The 13,794-nt window shown below is 53.2% G+C and overlaps 1 protein-coding gene across 1 annotated transcript in view; it reads left to right on the plus strand.

The window, feature by feature from the left end:
* Positions 1–920: 920 nt before the first annotated feature.
* TNN (tenascin N) overlaps positions 921–13,794 on the plus strand; it is a gene marked incomplete at its 5' end in the record, with an annotated part of 41,890 nt that continues 29,016 nt past the window's right edge. The window contains 5 exons of the mRNA XM_081113284.1: positions 921–987; positions 1,843–1,950; positions 9,061–9,492; positions 11,570–11,944; positions 12,759–13,022. Coding sequence (XP_080969410.1) covers positions 921–987; positions 1,843–1,950; positions 9,061–9,492; positions 11,570–11,944; positions 12,759–13,022 — 1,246 coding nt within the window. The remainder of the gene's footprint in view (positions 988–1,842; positions 1,951–9,060; positions 9,493–11,569; positions 11,945–12,758; positions 13,023–13,794) is intronic.

Raw genomic sequence — 13,794 nt, forward strand, 5'->3', positions numbered from 1 at the left:
TTTAGGAAAAAATAGAAAGAGAAATGAATGATACTGCACCTTTGGTAACATTTGGAGAATGTGGGCCAAGGTTACATGCGGATTCTTTGTAATATTTATGTGGTTTCTCTGCAACTCTGAAATGATTGTAAAATAAAAAAAGGTTCTGTTTCTGTGTTTTTAAGGAATGGGCATCCTTCGTACCTCTCACTGGCTGAGAGATGGCCCTATGGACTGGGGACCGTGGATGGTGGCACTGCCCTCGCGCCTGGACAGCCTTCTTCTGCTGTAATGTGAGAGCACCTCTATCTTGTTGAGCTACTGCATGGGGAGGGTCTTTGTGAGAGTGGCATGGGCTGCCCCTACCTAATACAGGCTGGAGGAAGATGGCCTCTGACGAGCCCATTGTGTTGGTTTAGTTATATACCTACTTAGGGCACAGAAGGTGGATAATGGGGAGAGTTTGGGAAGTCCACTAACTCAGGGAGAAATAGTGAGAGGAAATGAACAAGAGTGGAGCAACTTGAGGGGACAGTGGGTTCTAAGAGCCTCCAGGGGAAACTTTTCCATTCAAGGAGCAGAGAAGAAAGGTCCAAAGGAGAATAGAAATGTCTGAGGCCTGGGGGACATTCTGGTGAGCCCTGGTTCACACCACAGTGTCCCCTCTGTGTGTAGCTGGCCTGATTCTGGGGCAGATGGCAAGACTATTTGAGGTCGTAAGAAAGGAAGGGCAGAGAACTGTGAACCCATCCAGACTGGGGTGCAGATCATCAAAGACTACTGTGGGGTATGCAAGAGTAACAAGTAGTAATAATAATAATGACAACAATCGCAGTAGCTAGCATTTATTGACTCCTCATTGTGTCCCTGGGACTAGTCAGAATTCTTTACATGTATCAACTCACTTATCCTCACCATAACTGCACTATTGGTCTTTAAAGATGAGTAAACTGAGGCACAAAGAGGTTAAGTCAAAGGTCATCTGCAAGTTACAGACACAGACTTCAGGTACAGGCAGTCTGGCTCTGGACGCACACTCACACAGATGCTGGAGCAACTCCTTGATCGCCCCCCACTTCTCCTGTCCTCTTCCTTTCCCTCCATCAACACTCAGTGTCCACATAAGGGAACTGAGACCTCACAGGCTCCTTCCATTATGTTGCAGATCTGCCCTCAGGGTGGGGTTGGAGTAGAGAGCAGCTCTGCTTCACAGGAAGATTAAGGTCTGTCCATCTGATGGCAAAAGAGGTAGGGTGGTGTAAGGGGTGCCCTGCTTTCCTGGTGATGGCGGGGGTCTGGGGGGCTGAGGAATTGAAGGCGCTGGGTCTGCACTTGCTCTCTTGTCCTCAGAGGCCTGCCACTCATCGCTGTGAACTGATGGACGGAACTTTAGAGACAGCTTCCAAACCCTGAGGCCCACTCCCAGACAGGAGGCACACAGACTCTTCATTTAATAACTGTATTCTGGAGCAACTTATTATTTTTTGTTGAATTTGTTGGGGTGACACTGGTTGGCAAAACCGTACAGGTTTCTAGTGTACAACTCAACAAAACATCATCTGCACCCTGCATCGTGCACATCACCCCAGGCAAAGTCTCCTTCCGTCCTCATCCCGCCGCTTTGCCCACCTCCACTACCCCTTCTGTCCCCCTGGCTGTCACCACACTGTTGTCTGTGTCTATGTGATATATACACACACACACTTACATATATACTTTTTTGCTTAACTGGAAACAGTATTCTTAGTGTCTGGGTAAGCATTTCCACCCCTTTGTTAGGACGAGCCGCGCTTCACTGAGCTCCTGCCAGTGAGAGGGAACACCCAGGAGGACCCTTGCCAGCTCCTCCCCTGTCCTGACCAGTGTTTAAACCCCAGGAGGGAAGCCGAGGAGCAAGCGAGGAACCAGGGACGGCCAGCACTGAGGTCTGGGTGGCAGGAGAGTTGGACACGGTGCCCAGCAGCTTCCCAGGTAAGAGCGTTGGTCTCCGAGGTTTCCTGTGTGGCTGGGAAGGTGGCCAGGTGGGAGCAAGCCTGAGGCTCAGGCACCACAGCCCCAAGAACAGCAGAGGTTGTAGAAAATGTTTCCTGTGTGTAAGTCTAGCATCTTTATTTCTTTGCTGGCTTCTTCCCAATGTCAAAGGCTACTTTTTTTTTTTTTAATTTATCTGTGTCACTGTTTTTAAATGTATATATATTTAAAAAATTTTAAATTATAGTTGCATACAATATTATGTTAGTTTCAGGTGTACCACATAGTGATTAGACATTTATATACCCTACAAAGTGATCCCCCAGTAAGTCTAGTATTTATGGCTCACTTTTTGGTTTTTTTTTTTAAACTTTTTTTTGGTTTGTTAAAGGTGCTCACACTTATTTTATTTTTTTATAGAACTTGTGACAGCTTTTTTTTCTATCACCATTGAACTCCCCTGTACCCTCCACCACCTCCACCCGCCCCCGCCCCCACAATCACCACACTGTTGTCCCTGTCAGTGAGTTCTTCCTCTTTTTCTTTCTTCCTTTTTATTTTTCTCAATCCCTCCACCCATGTGTCACTTTTTTAAAAAGTCCCCAGATAGAATCTTTGTTCTGGTTGTGATCAGGAAACTGTGATGGCATCCCTGTCTCTGGCGGCTGTAAATACCAATTACGATGAGGTTTGCAAGGGAGCTTGATGAGCTTTGAAGTTTATTCAAACATTTAACTTTGTAGATTTTGATTCTGTTTGTATGATGACAGCCTCTTTCCCCCAAATTCTCATGCTATTCCTTCACAATGCCTCAAAGAAGACATTTCAAAACCTTTCAAGACATGATGTGGACTCGTTTTTGGAGGTCTTTTTACTTACCTGTTTATTTTTGCGGTTGGGAGAGAGGTGGGGGAAGAAGAGAGAAAGAATGAGTGAAAGCAGTCACTTCAAAGCAAAAACTCAAGATGCTTATATAAGCATTAAAAAAAGAACAAGTCCTAACATAAAAATACAAACTACCTACATCTGGACAGAGGTTAGCCACCGTGCCTGGGTCCACTGGCTCATGCAGAAGCCGGAGCATCGCCAGGCATCAGGTGACACACCAATGGGTGGCTGGCAGAGCACAGATATGTGTGGAAAGAATCGTGTTTTTTGCCACCGGCATTTGTTGGATTCAGGGTGTTTGGAAGAGGGACTCAGAAAGGAACAGAGAGTAGCAACATCAGCCCAGAGAGGCCGAGAAAATCTACTTAACATTGTTTGATTCCAGCGATGGTCAGCCTTTTTCATCTCATGGCACATAAACTAATTACTAAAATCTCACCAAAAAAATGTTATCTCTTTTTGCCGATCTGACAAAAAATAGCTGTAATTTTGATTCATTCACACTGGACAGCTATGGTTGTGTTGGCTGTTGTCACTTTTTGGTTTGACAGTCTAAGGGAAAAGAGGTCAGTGCCCCTGACTAAATAGTCAGGTATCGCATGTTTTAAACATTGTGGCATGCCGGTTGAAAATTGCTGTTCCATACAATTTCAATTCCTGCTGTGTCCCCAAGTTTGTGGCTGCAGCTGCCTCCTGCAGGAGGGAAACAGGACAGGCGACTCAGATCATCCCTGGCTTCTGGTGTCTGTCCAGCTGGTTCTGTGGTTTGAAATGCAGGGTAGACTGAGGTCTGTTCCTTAGAAGACGCCTGAGGAAACTGCCCAGACCCAGTGGAAACTCTTGTCCGTCCAAGGCTCATTCAGAGCCTTGGCTCCTGTGGGTCTGGATCCAGACATGCGATCGTGGTTTTGGTTTTGCAGCAGCGTCTGGAGCCACCAGTCTGCGAGCTGGTGATGCTGAGGTCTCGGGCTGATGCTCGATGGACAGGGGCTTTGCTGGCACCCACCACAGGAGACTCAGTGCCAGAGCCCCAGCCACCTCTCAGTATGGCTGTTGGTCTTGAAGACAGACCTGGAGAGTGTGGCTGGGGCAGGGCAGACCCTGGAGCAGGAAAAGCCTGTCTCCTTCGAAGAGGCTGGGACTTGAACGTTACTTCTGTGTGTGGAAAAGCAACGTTGAACTACAGGAAGGAATCGCAGCTTCTCTGCCTGGTCCTCTGTTCTTGTCCTTCAGTGGGAGCAGTTCGTCATCAGGTGCCCGCCGCGGGGAAGAGGCTGGCTGGGTCTCAGGTCATACAAAGTCGTTCTAATGCATAGTCGTTCTAATGCATAGTCGTTCTAATGCACAGGAGACCGGGCGTGTGCTTTGGCTGGCTCCAGGTCCCTGAATTCATGCCCTTGTGTCCATGTGACCTTGTCTTTGTGCTTGAACCCGTACATTCCAAGAAGGTGAAAGGACGGTCTTTTGTGAGAAAGGGGCTCCTTCCTGTGGGTTGTGGGCATCTTCGCCTGGTGCTCAGGAAGACCTTCGGCACTTGGCGCAGAGGCCTGCGCACAGTAGGTGCTTAGGAAATGGTGCCACCGTTCCCATCACCCGGTTGAGCCTTTGCAACGCGGATTAAGGTTCGGTTGACAACACAAAACAATCACACCAGCCTGTGGCCACCCCTGGAAAAGGGACTGAGTGCTGAGACCAGGGAAAGGGGTACGGCACAGTGGGGTGTGAGTCATCTGCAAGGATATTTGGGGTGCTCACTGGGTATATTCCACTGAACCAACCAGAAGAGTGAGGGGACAGCATGATGCTTGGAGTGTGACTATCTGAAGCCTTATCACATGAGACCACATTTGTACTCTCACGCACACCTGGCTGCCCGCATCCTGTATGGCACGCCTGTGCAGAGTCAGAGGCACCAAGACTTGAAACAGAAATGCTCCTATCCATCCTGGGTCGGCCCGGAGTGCGCCCAGCAGGAGCGGCGCAGCCTGGCAGGAGCGCTCGCACGCCTCCATATCAGGGACGGCCACCCTGTCATTTGGGGACAGAGCACCTTTTTAATGACTTCACTGGAAACCCACGATAATCAGTTTTCCTAAAATCCCAGGCAGTGCTCTCGCGTGCTTGTGGTTAACTAGACAGGATGAGGTAATGAGGGAGCCAGAGAAAGCCTGGGTTTAAGCGGAAAGGTCTGTAACGGCGGCTTAGAAACGGGCTGCTGCTGTCTTTGGTGCAAGTAGTGTATTTCGTCCTGATCAGGTGTATGCCCTTCTTTGGGGAAAATGAGGTGACACAGAGGCCATGAGCCTGTGACTGAGGGCCGTGTGGGACTCGGGGTCCGTCCGCTCTGGCCAAGGCCGGGAGACGCCTGCCCCTGCACAGGGGCCTGGTCCACACAGTTTCCCAGAAAGGGGATGCCCAGCCTCTCACGAGGTGCAACTGGATTCCACCTCCCGGGAGAAACACCGGTTTATCCTCCCAGGGTCCTGCTGGCACTGCCCAGAGCGAGTGAAGCGTGGAATTTAATCACTGGACAGTTAACCTGTAACGAGCACCTGCCCTGCCTCCTTCTCCTTTATTCTCAGAAGAGCCCTCTCTTAAGTACCAGGGGAAAGAGGACATTTGGGCCTTTTTTTCACACGTGGCAATCTTCTCACTGGACTTCCTCATTTGGGGCAGGACACACAGCAGAGGGAGGGAGACACAGACGTGAGGAATGGACGGCCCTGGTATTTTATCCCAGCTCTGCTGCTTATTAGCTGTGTGACCTTGGGCAGGTCACTTAACCTCTCAGAGCATCTATAACAAAGAATGGACGCCTGGGATTCTGCAGATTAAATGAGAATAGTGTTCATAAAGTATTTGGCACAGTACCCATCATCTGACAAACGTGCAGAAAACCTCGTGGCTATTCTAATTTAATACACAGATCACGTAGGCCAGGACCGTGCTGTGAGGCTGGGGATTCAGGGGGACCCACAGTCCTGGCACTGCCATCCCTGAGCTTACAGGGACATCTGGCCCAGGAACGCACAAGCAGATTCGGGAGCCATCAGTGTTTGGCTAGAAATTAAAGCCACAGGGTAGATGTGGCCACCGAGGAAGAATAAATAGAGCCCAGGCAGAGAGCCCTGTGACGTCAGTGTGCCTCCCAGACAAGCAGGGGATCATCCGTCCAGCTCACCGCCAGCAGCACACACCTCCAGGAGCCTTTCTGGTAAAAACCACTTCGGGCAGCATTCACCCTGAGTCTTAGCCTGCCTCTGCCCCCCACCTGTCCCCATCACCCACCATCCTGCCTGCCAGCAGAATGTAGGACGTGATCAGAGGTGGGAATGATTCCTGGGGACACCTGATGTTCTGCGGTCTCCTGCATGCACATCCCCTGCATGTGAACCCCCTTTGCCTCATACATTCCTGCAGCATTCACCCCACTTTCTGTAAGAAACTTCGTCAATAGAGGATTCATCCCATTTGGAACCTCACTACCCTGCATGTGTCTTGATGAGATGTACAGCCCTGCCCGCCCCGTCCCACCCTCCTGGGCTCTCTGTGGTCGGTTGTGCCTGCAAGAGTTGGTGAGCTCATCCCTTCCTTAAGCTGTGACACAGGCGGGTCTCCTGCCACGTGGGAGGGAGAGCCAGGAGGCTCCTCATGCTTCTGACCCAGGGGAGGACTGCTGGGCCGAGGATTCCCCCGCCTGCCCCAGCTTCTTTCGAGCAATGACTCTGCCCAGGAAAATCTGAGCTCAAGCGTGGAACCGACAAGGCTGTAATTATCGAGGACATCTTGTTACAACTCAGGATGGGGACACCCAGCGCTCCTACACGGCGTCTGGGGCTTCTCATATTCCCGGCTTCAAAAAACAAACTCTGAGCCTGGGCTTTGCCCAGTGTTGCGGTTATGGCAGGAGTCGGTGGCTCTGTGCATGTGCTGGGAATGGCTTCAGAAAGCCATCCACAGGCTGTTTGTGGCCCAGAGAACAGCGAGCCCGGCTGGGCCTTGGGCCTGGATGGAGGAGTGGGCAGAGAAGCTGAGATTGCGTTTTACTCTGTTGCTGCCCGGGACCAAGAAAGCTCTCTGAGATCAATCTGTGGTTTTGGGGATGGCTGACGCGCACAGGGGTTAATGGCTTGGTGAGGGGACCCTCTGCTCCTGGGTCCGCGTCTGCGGCCTGGCACTGACCTTGCATCATCAGGCGCACTGCTTCATGCCTCTGAGCTCCGCCTGTCTCGGGAGGAGGTGGAGGTGTGCAGGGCTGCTCCATGCCACCGGCTGAGCTGGTGAAGACAGCAGTTGTGAAATAGCATTATGTTCATCCTGCACCCGCCCAGCAGCCCACTCTGCTGGCTCTCCTCCCCGCCCCCAACCTCCGACAAAAATCTCCAGGGATTCCAGGGCTTTTCTGGTGCCTTTAGGTATTGGAAGAGAAGCCTTTGGAAAGGCAGGTCCATCCCAATATCAGAGCCTCAGCATCCATCCAGGCCACTTCTTTCTTTTCACCCAACTCAGGCCTGATGCTGGAATTGGAGGTGAGCGGGAGGGGACCTGGGACAGAGGCTGTCCTGGGCTTTCCTTCCTCCCCTTCCCATACCTGTAGCTGCTGCTGGCTCCCCCAGGTGGCTGACAGAGGCAAGGAGGTGGGGGCAGAAGAGAAGGGAGAAGGGGTTTGTGTGCGGCTGGGCTGGTGTGGTTCCCTGAGGTCAGCAGAGGCCCTTGTTATGACAGCTGCGCCCATGCTGGCTCCACCTGCCGCGCCTGCGGGAACCTCCTGTGGTTCCTGCCCTGCCTGCTGGGCGCCTCCTCCTGTGGTTTGCCCACGGGGGCAGCACACGCTGGCTGAGCTGTGGGCTGCACTCAGCTCTGGCTCCAGTTGCCTTCTTTCTGTAGCAGGATTTACCTGTCCTGGTTCCCCCCAAACTTTGGGGTGTAGGTCTCTTCCCATCATAGCCAATGATTGCTCTGCCCTGTGGCACTGATGGATTTGAGGGGGATTGAACCCCTCTGTGCCCATGCCTTGGGAGGGGCCCCCTAGAGCAGCGGTCGGCAAACTGCAGCTCGGCAAACTGCGACTCGCAAGCCACATGCGGCTCTTTGGCCCCTTGAGTGTGGCTCTTCCACAAAATACCGACTTCTGCGCATGGGCCACGAAGTTCCAATCACACTGTACGTGCGCGCCCGCAAGTGGTATTTTGTGGAAGAGCCACACTCAAGGGGCCAAAGAGCTGCATGTGGCTCACAAGCTGCAGTTTGCCGACCACGGCCCTAGAGAAATCAACCTTGGGTCTCGTCCTTAAGAGTCTCACAGTGTCATGGGCAGACAGGATGCGGCAAGAGGAACCATGCACAGGGTAACCCATCAAGGGACCCAGAGAGGGACCGTAGCATTTCTCTGAATGTTTAGCAGAAGGAGGGCTCATTCCAACTGGGATGTGGAAGACTTCAGGGAGAAGGTATTTTTAGTGGAAATTGTGAACTTTTCCTGGTTTGTAGGCAGAGGTGGTGAACAGGACACTGGCCTGGAATCTGAGCACAGGCATGGCCCTCGCTGGCCATGGTACCCAGGACAGTGCGCTCCAGCCCTCCAGCCTCCGCTTCCTCCTCTGCGCAGGACAGAGCGCTGACGAGCATGGACTCAAGCCAGACTGCCTGGCTTCAAACTCTGCCACTTGGCTGTGTGCCTGTGGGCAAATTATGTAAGGTAGCTAACTGTGCCTCGGTTTCCCTATCTGTAAAATGGGGGTGATAATAGTAAATACCACGAAGGGTTGTTGTGAGGATGAAGTGATAAGTGTGGAACACTTCGAATGGTGCCTGGCACACAGCACGTGCTCTCTGGCCACCATGAGATTGGCATCGTCCATGGGGAGGACAACATTAGGGTTGTTGTAAAGATTAGGGATTAGGGGATCAAAGCCTGGCACACAGTAGGCCTTCAACACAAGACAGTTCTTGTCATTATTAAAATGCAGGTGCGTACAGAATTAGAAGCACAGAGAAAGGCCTCCCAGTAGTGGGAACAGTGCAAGGGAAACAAAGACAGGAGGCAGGAATGTGCAGCGTGTGAGGACGGAACAGAAGGTAATGTAGTTCAGAACCTCAGCAGATGCAGGACAAAATCTTTCTGCTGGTTTCTCAGCTGCCTGTGGACTCTCAGGATCCATTTAAAAAGGCCAGTTTCCATCAGCAAATCTCCATGGCTGTCTTCCTTTTCTCTGCATACAGGCCTCCTGGAGGGTCTGCACCTCATCTCTCCAAGGATGGGGACCTTCTGCTTCCCCCTGGGGCTCCTGTTTGGCTCTGTGCTGCTGGTGGCCTCGGCCCCGGCCCCTCTCGAGCCTCATAGCTGCAGTGACAAGGAGCAACAGCTGACCGTCAGCCACACCTACAAGATTGATGTGCCCAAGTCTGCCCTGGTCCAGGTGGAGGCTGACCCTCAGCCCCTCAGTGATGAAGGGGCCTCGCTTCTGGCCCTGGGAGAGGCCGAGGAACAGAATATCATCTTCAGACACAACATCCGCCTGCAGACACCACAGAAGGACTGCGAGCTGGCAGGCCTTGTCCAGGACCTCCTGGCCCGGGTGCAGAAGCTGGAGGGCGAGATGGCAGAGGTGAAGGAGCGGTGTGACTTCCAGCGTTGCTGCCAGGGAGCTGCCGGTGAGCTCACCTTTTGGTACTCATTCAACAAAAACTTAGTGAGCACCTTCTGGTGCCAGGCTTTCCACCAGCCCCATGAGCACTCTTGAGTCTAGTGCATTCCCACCCCTCAATCTGGGTTTCCCCGGGGGACCTCATCGCTGGCACTAGCTCCAGGGGCATCTGCAAGCGGAGCAGGAAGTGAGTCGGAACTCCTGGTTCAGGCTTCCAGGTGAGAAGGCTCCTGGGTGCTGTTTTGCCAGTGGGCCAATCCCTTCTATAGGGAATGCAGTGGAGTTGAGAGGACAGAGCTAGTAGGACTGGGACAAACCCAGGTCTGCCACTTCTTAGCTCTATGACCTTTGGGCAGATTCCTATGTTTCCTGAACTGTCCAGTGAGGATAATTCTATCAACTAGTCTGAGAACTACAGATGATGTATTTGAGATTCCTGGCCCATAGTAGAGAGTCAGCCAATTGTTTTTTAAAAAATTCTAGCAAGTAGCCCACTGCACATGTCATTAGTAAAAATCTCCCCTTCCCAGGCATGACTGCTTAAGGAAGGTTGGCCATTCTTTTACCCTCCCTCAGCAAGTTTGCTGGTGGTCTGGTGAAAGAGGTGGGGAGGGAAGGGGCCGGAGTTAAGCAAGACATAATCTAACTAGAACTCAGCACTCAGTTAAGACAGGCCAAAGTGGGCTGGGTGGAGGAAGGCAGAGCATTCCCTTCAGGAGGCTGAAGGAGATGGGGTAGCTGGGTTGCTGTCCCTCTGAATATATCTGGGCTTCCTGCAAAAGAAGAAAGAAAAAAAAAATTGTTTCAATTATAGTTTACATTCAATATATTCTGCATTAGTTTCAGGTGTACAGAATAGTGGTCAGACAATCATATACTAAGGTGTTCCCCCCACCTCCCATATCTCCAGTACCCAATGGGCACCATGCATAGTTATTGCAATACTAGAGGCCCAGTGAATGGATTCGTGCACTGGTGGGGTTCCTCGGCCTGGCCTGCACCCTCTTGCAATCTGGGACCCCTCGGGGGATGTCAGAGAGCTAGTTTCGGCCTAATCCCCACAGGCCAGGCAGAGGGACTCCACCGTTGTACGAATCTGTGCACCAGGCCTCTAGTATGCATATAAGATCTTTGGTTAATCTCTTCCCGCCCTCCCCCTTCCCCTTTCCCTCTGAGATTCATCAGTCTGTTCCATGTTTCCATGTCTGTGCATCGAGCATCTGCCCCCTGGTGGTCATTGCATGTCATAGCTACTGGATGGTTGACCCTCCACCAGTTGCTTAGGCTTTTATATATATATAGATTACTCACTATAGTTCCTATGCTGTACTTTATGCTCCCATGCCTATTTTATAATCACCAATCTGTACTTCTCAATCCCTTCATTTTTTTATTTAACCTCCCAGGCTGATCCAAATAATAAGTGGCCCTTCCCATGCATTTCTATTGCCTGAAGAAATTGCTCTGGTGAAGAGCACCCTTATACACGGGATACAGAACTAGACACCTGGAGGCTGCCAGGAATTGCCCCTGGGGAGTCTCCACGGTGGAAGTGTTTTTAGGAAGGAAAGCAGGTGTTCTGAGAAAGGGGCGGGGCGACTGGCCCACCCTCTGACTGCCCCTTGCTGTCTAGGGTCAGAGGGGGATCCTGGCTAATCCCTCCCCCCACCCTCACCCCGTGCCTTCTGGGCTGTGGGGTAGCTTCTGCAGGCCCACTTTTCCGGGCTTCAGTGTGGGCTCACTTGCCAAGGGCCTGGCCTCGCTGGTCCAGCCGCCTGCAGCCAAGATAAGCCAAGCTCCCGCGCAGGCTGGAGCCAGGGCCCCTCAAGGAGAGAACTAAAGGCTGACCGCCATTTAGAGGGGAGGGAACCGGGGATTCACGGGAGCACTGGGGGTGGGGCGGGGAAGGGGAGGCTGGTTCCTTTGCAGAGGAGGAGGAAACGTCCGCAGCTTTCACGGGTCCCAGTCTGGCCCAGGTTGGAAGGGTCGGACCCCTACCGTCCTCAGAGAAAGAGCTCTTCGGGTCGCCGGGGAAGGAGGCCCTCACGCTCCGCCCTCACCCCCGCCTTTCCTCTCCCTGGCAGGGCAGGGCGGCCAGTGCAGCGGCCACGGGACCTTCTCCCGGGAGACGTGCGGCTGCCGCTGCGAGCAGGGCTGGGAGGGCGCCGCCTGCGAGGTGCCCGCCTGCCCCGGCGCCTGCAGCGGCCACGGGCGCTGCGAGGACGGCCGCTGCGTGTGCGCCGAGCCCTACGTGGGCGCCGACTGCGCCCACCCCGCCTGCCCCGGGAACTGCAGCGGGCAGGGCGTGTGCGTGCGCGGTCGGTGCCGGTGCCACGCGGACTTCACGTCGGAGGACTGCAGCGAGCGGCGCTGCCCGGGCGACTGCAGCGGCCACGGCTTCTGCGACACGGGCGAGTGCTACTGCGAGGAGGGCTTCGCCGGCCGGGACTGCTCGCAGGGTGAGAGGCGCCGCCCGCGCCCCGCCCGCCGCGCTCTCATTTAACACTTTTTTTTTTTAATTACCTTCTTTTTGTTTCTTTCTCTTTTTTTAATGTTTAAAGTATTACAAATAGTAGTACATATGTCTCCTTTTTTCCCTATTGACCTCCCCCGGCTTCCCCGCCCCCCACCCCCCCACATGGCTTCACCCCCACCCCCACCCCCTAGTGTTTTGTGTCCATTGGTTGTGCGTATGTGCATACATACAGTCCGTGGGTTGATCTCTTTCTCCTCTGCAGGGGCTCGGCCTCTAGCCCACCTCAGATTCGCCTGGAGGGCTTGTTCAAGCGCAGGTGGTTGGGTCTGAGAATTTGCATTTTTTAAAAATATATATATATTTTTATTAATTTAAGAGAGGAAGGGAGGAGAGAGAGACATCAATGATAAGAGAGAATCATTGATCGGCTGCCTCTGCACGCCCCCTACTGGGGATGGAGCCCACAACCCAGGCATGTGCTCTTGACCTGGAATCTAACGGAGACTTCCTGGTTCATAGGTAGACGCTCAACCACTGAGCCACACCAGCTGGGCCTGAGAATTTGCATGTTTAACAAGTTCCCAGGTGATGCTGATGCTGGTTTGAGGACCATTGGTCTTAGGTGATGTGTGTGTGTGTGTGTGTGTGTGTGTGTGTGTGTGTGTGTGTCAGAGGTCCATCAGATGTATCTTCCACACCCACACCTGTTAATGATAGTGTATAGTAGGTGCGCAACCAGTACTGTGTTCTACCCCTCTTTCCTCACCTTCTCCATCCTGTTCCTGCTCCCCACACAGTGGTCGCCCCCCAGGGCCTGCAGCTGCTCAAGAGCACGGAGGAGTCCCTGCTGGTGAGCTGGGAGCCCTCCAGCGAGGTGGACCACTACCTCCTCAGCTACCACCCCCTGGGCAGGGAGCCCTCCCGGAAGCAGATACAGGTGCCCAAGGAGCAAAACAGCTACGACATCCTTGGTTTGCTGCCTGGGACCAAGTACATAGTCACCCTGCACAATGTGAAGAAAGGGATCCCCAGCAGCCCCCAGCACCTGCTGGCCACCACAGGTGAGGGAGCAGCCCGGTGCCCAGGTTGCCCAGGAGAGGTGCTGTTTCGAACGTTTTCCTGCATTGGTCCCCGCCAGTCCCCTTCCACGCTGTCCCCTGATTTGGGGCTGAAACACAGCTGCTGCAATCCTGGCTTCCGGAGGAAGTCTCAGTTCTGGCTCCCTGCTTTCTGCTCACCAAATATTGGGTCCTCCTGGCTGGTGACAGAGCCTGCTGAATTGTGGGACCCAAAGGGTCTTCTCCCCCTGATTGCCCTGCACCCACACACAAGCAGCCACACACCTGCATCCCCAGGTCCTCACTGAGCCTCTGAGGCCATTCAGCAGGTTGAAGTTGGGACAAGTGAGGATCTTCTGAGCCACCTGTTAGATTTCTCTCAGCAGGAAAGAAAGGGGAGAAATAGGTCATTGAAGAAAGTGTAATGAAAAGGTTATTTACAGAGGTGTAGGCGGGGGTTGGATGGACCCTAGGGCCAGCATCAGTGGGGATCCACCCCAGGCTGAAGGGGCAGGAGGTGGGAGTTGGTACTGGGACCCAGAGAGCTGGGAGAGGCTGTCCAACGAGTTGCTTTAGGTAAAGGGAGGCAGGCTGTCCGCTGTGTCCCCCGGAAGGGAGTGAAGGAGACCTCTCTTGCCCTCTGATCTTCTTGTGACTCTCACTGGTGGAACCCAACCAGAAGCCAGGGGGCAAGGGAACCTGGCTAACACAGGTCATAGAGGTGGTAATCTGGGATACAGAGCAGGATGGGGGGTGTCTGGAGGGATAAGCGGAG

The sequence above is a fragment of the Myotis nattereri genome (assembly GCF_964212035.1).
Source record: "Myotis nattereri genome assembly, chromosome: 18".
NCBI classification, from domain to species: Eukaryota; Metazoa; Chordata; class Mammalia; order Chiroptera; family Vespertilionidae; genus Myotis; species Myotis nattereri.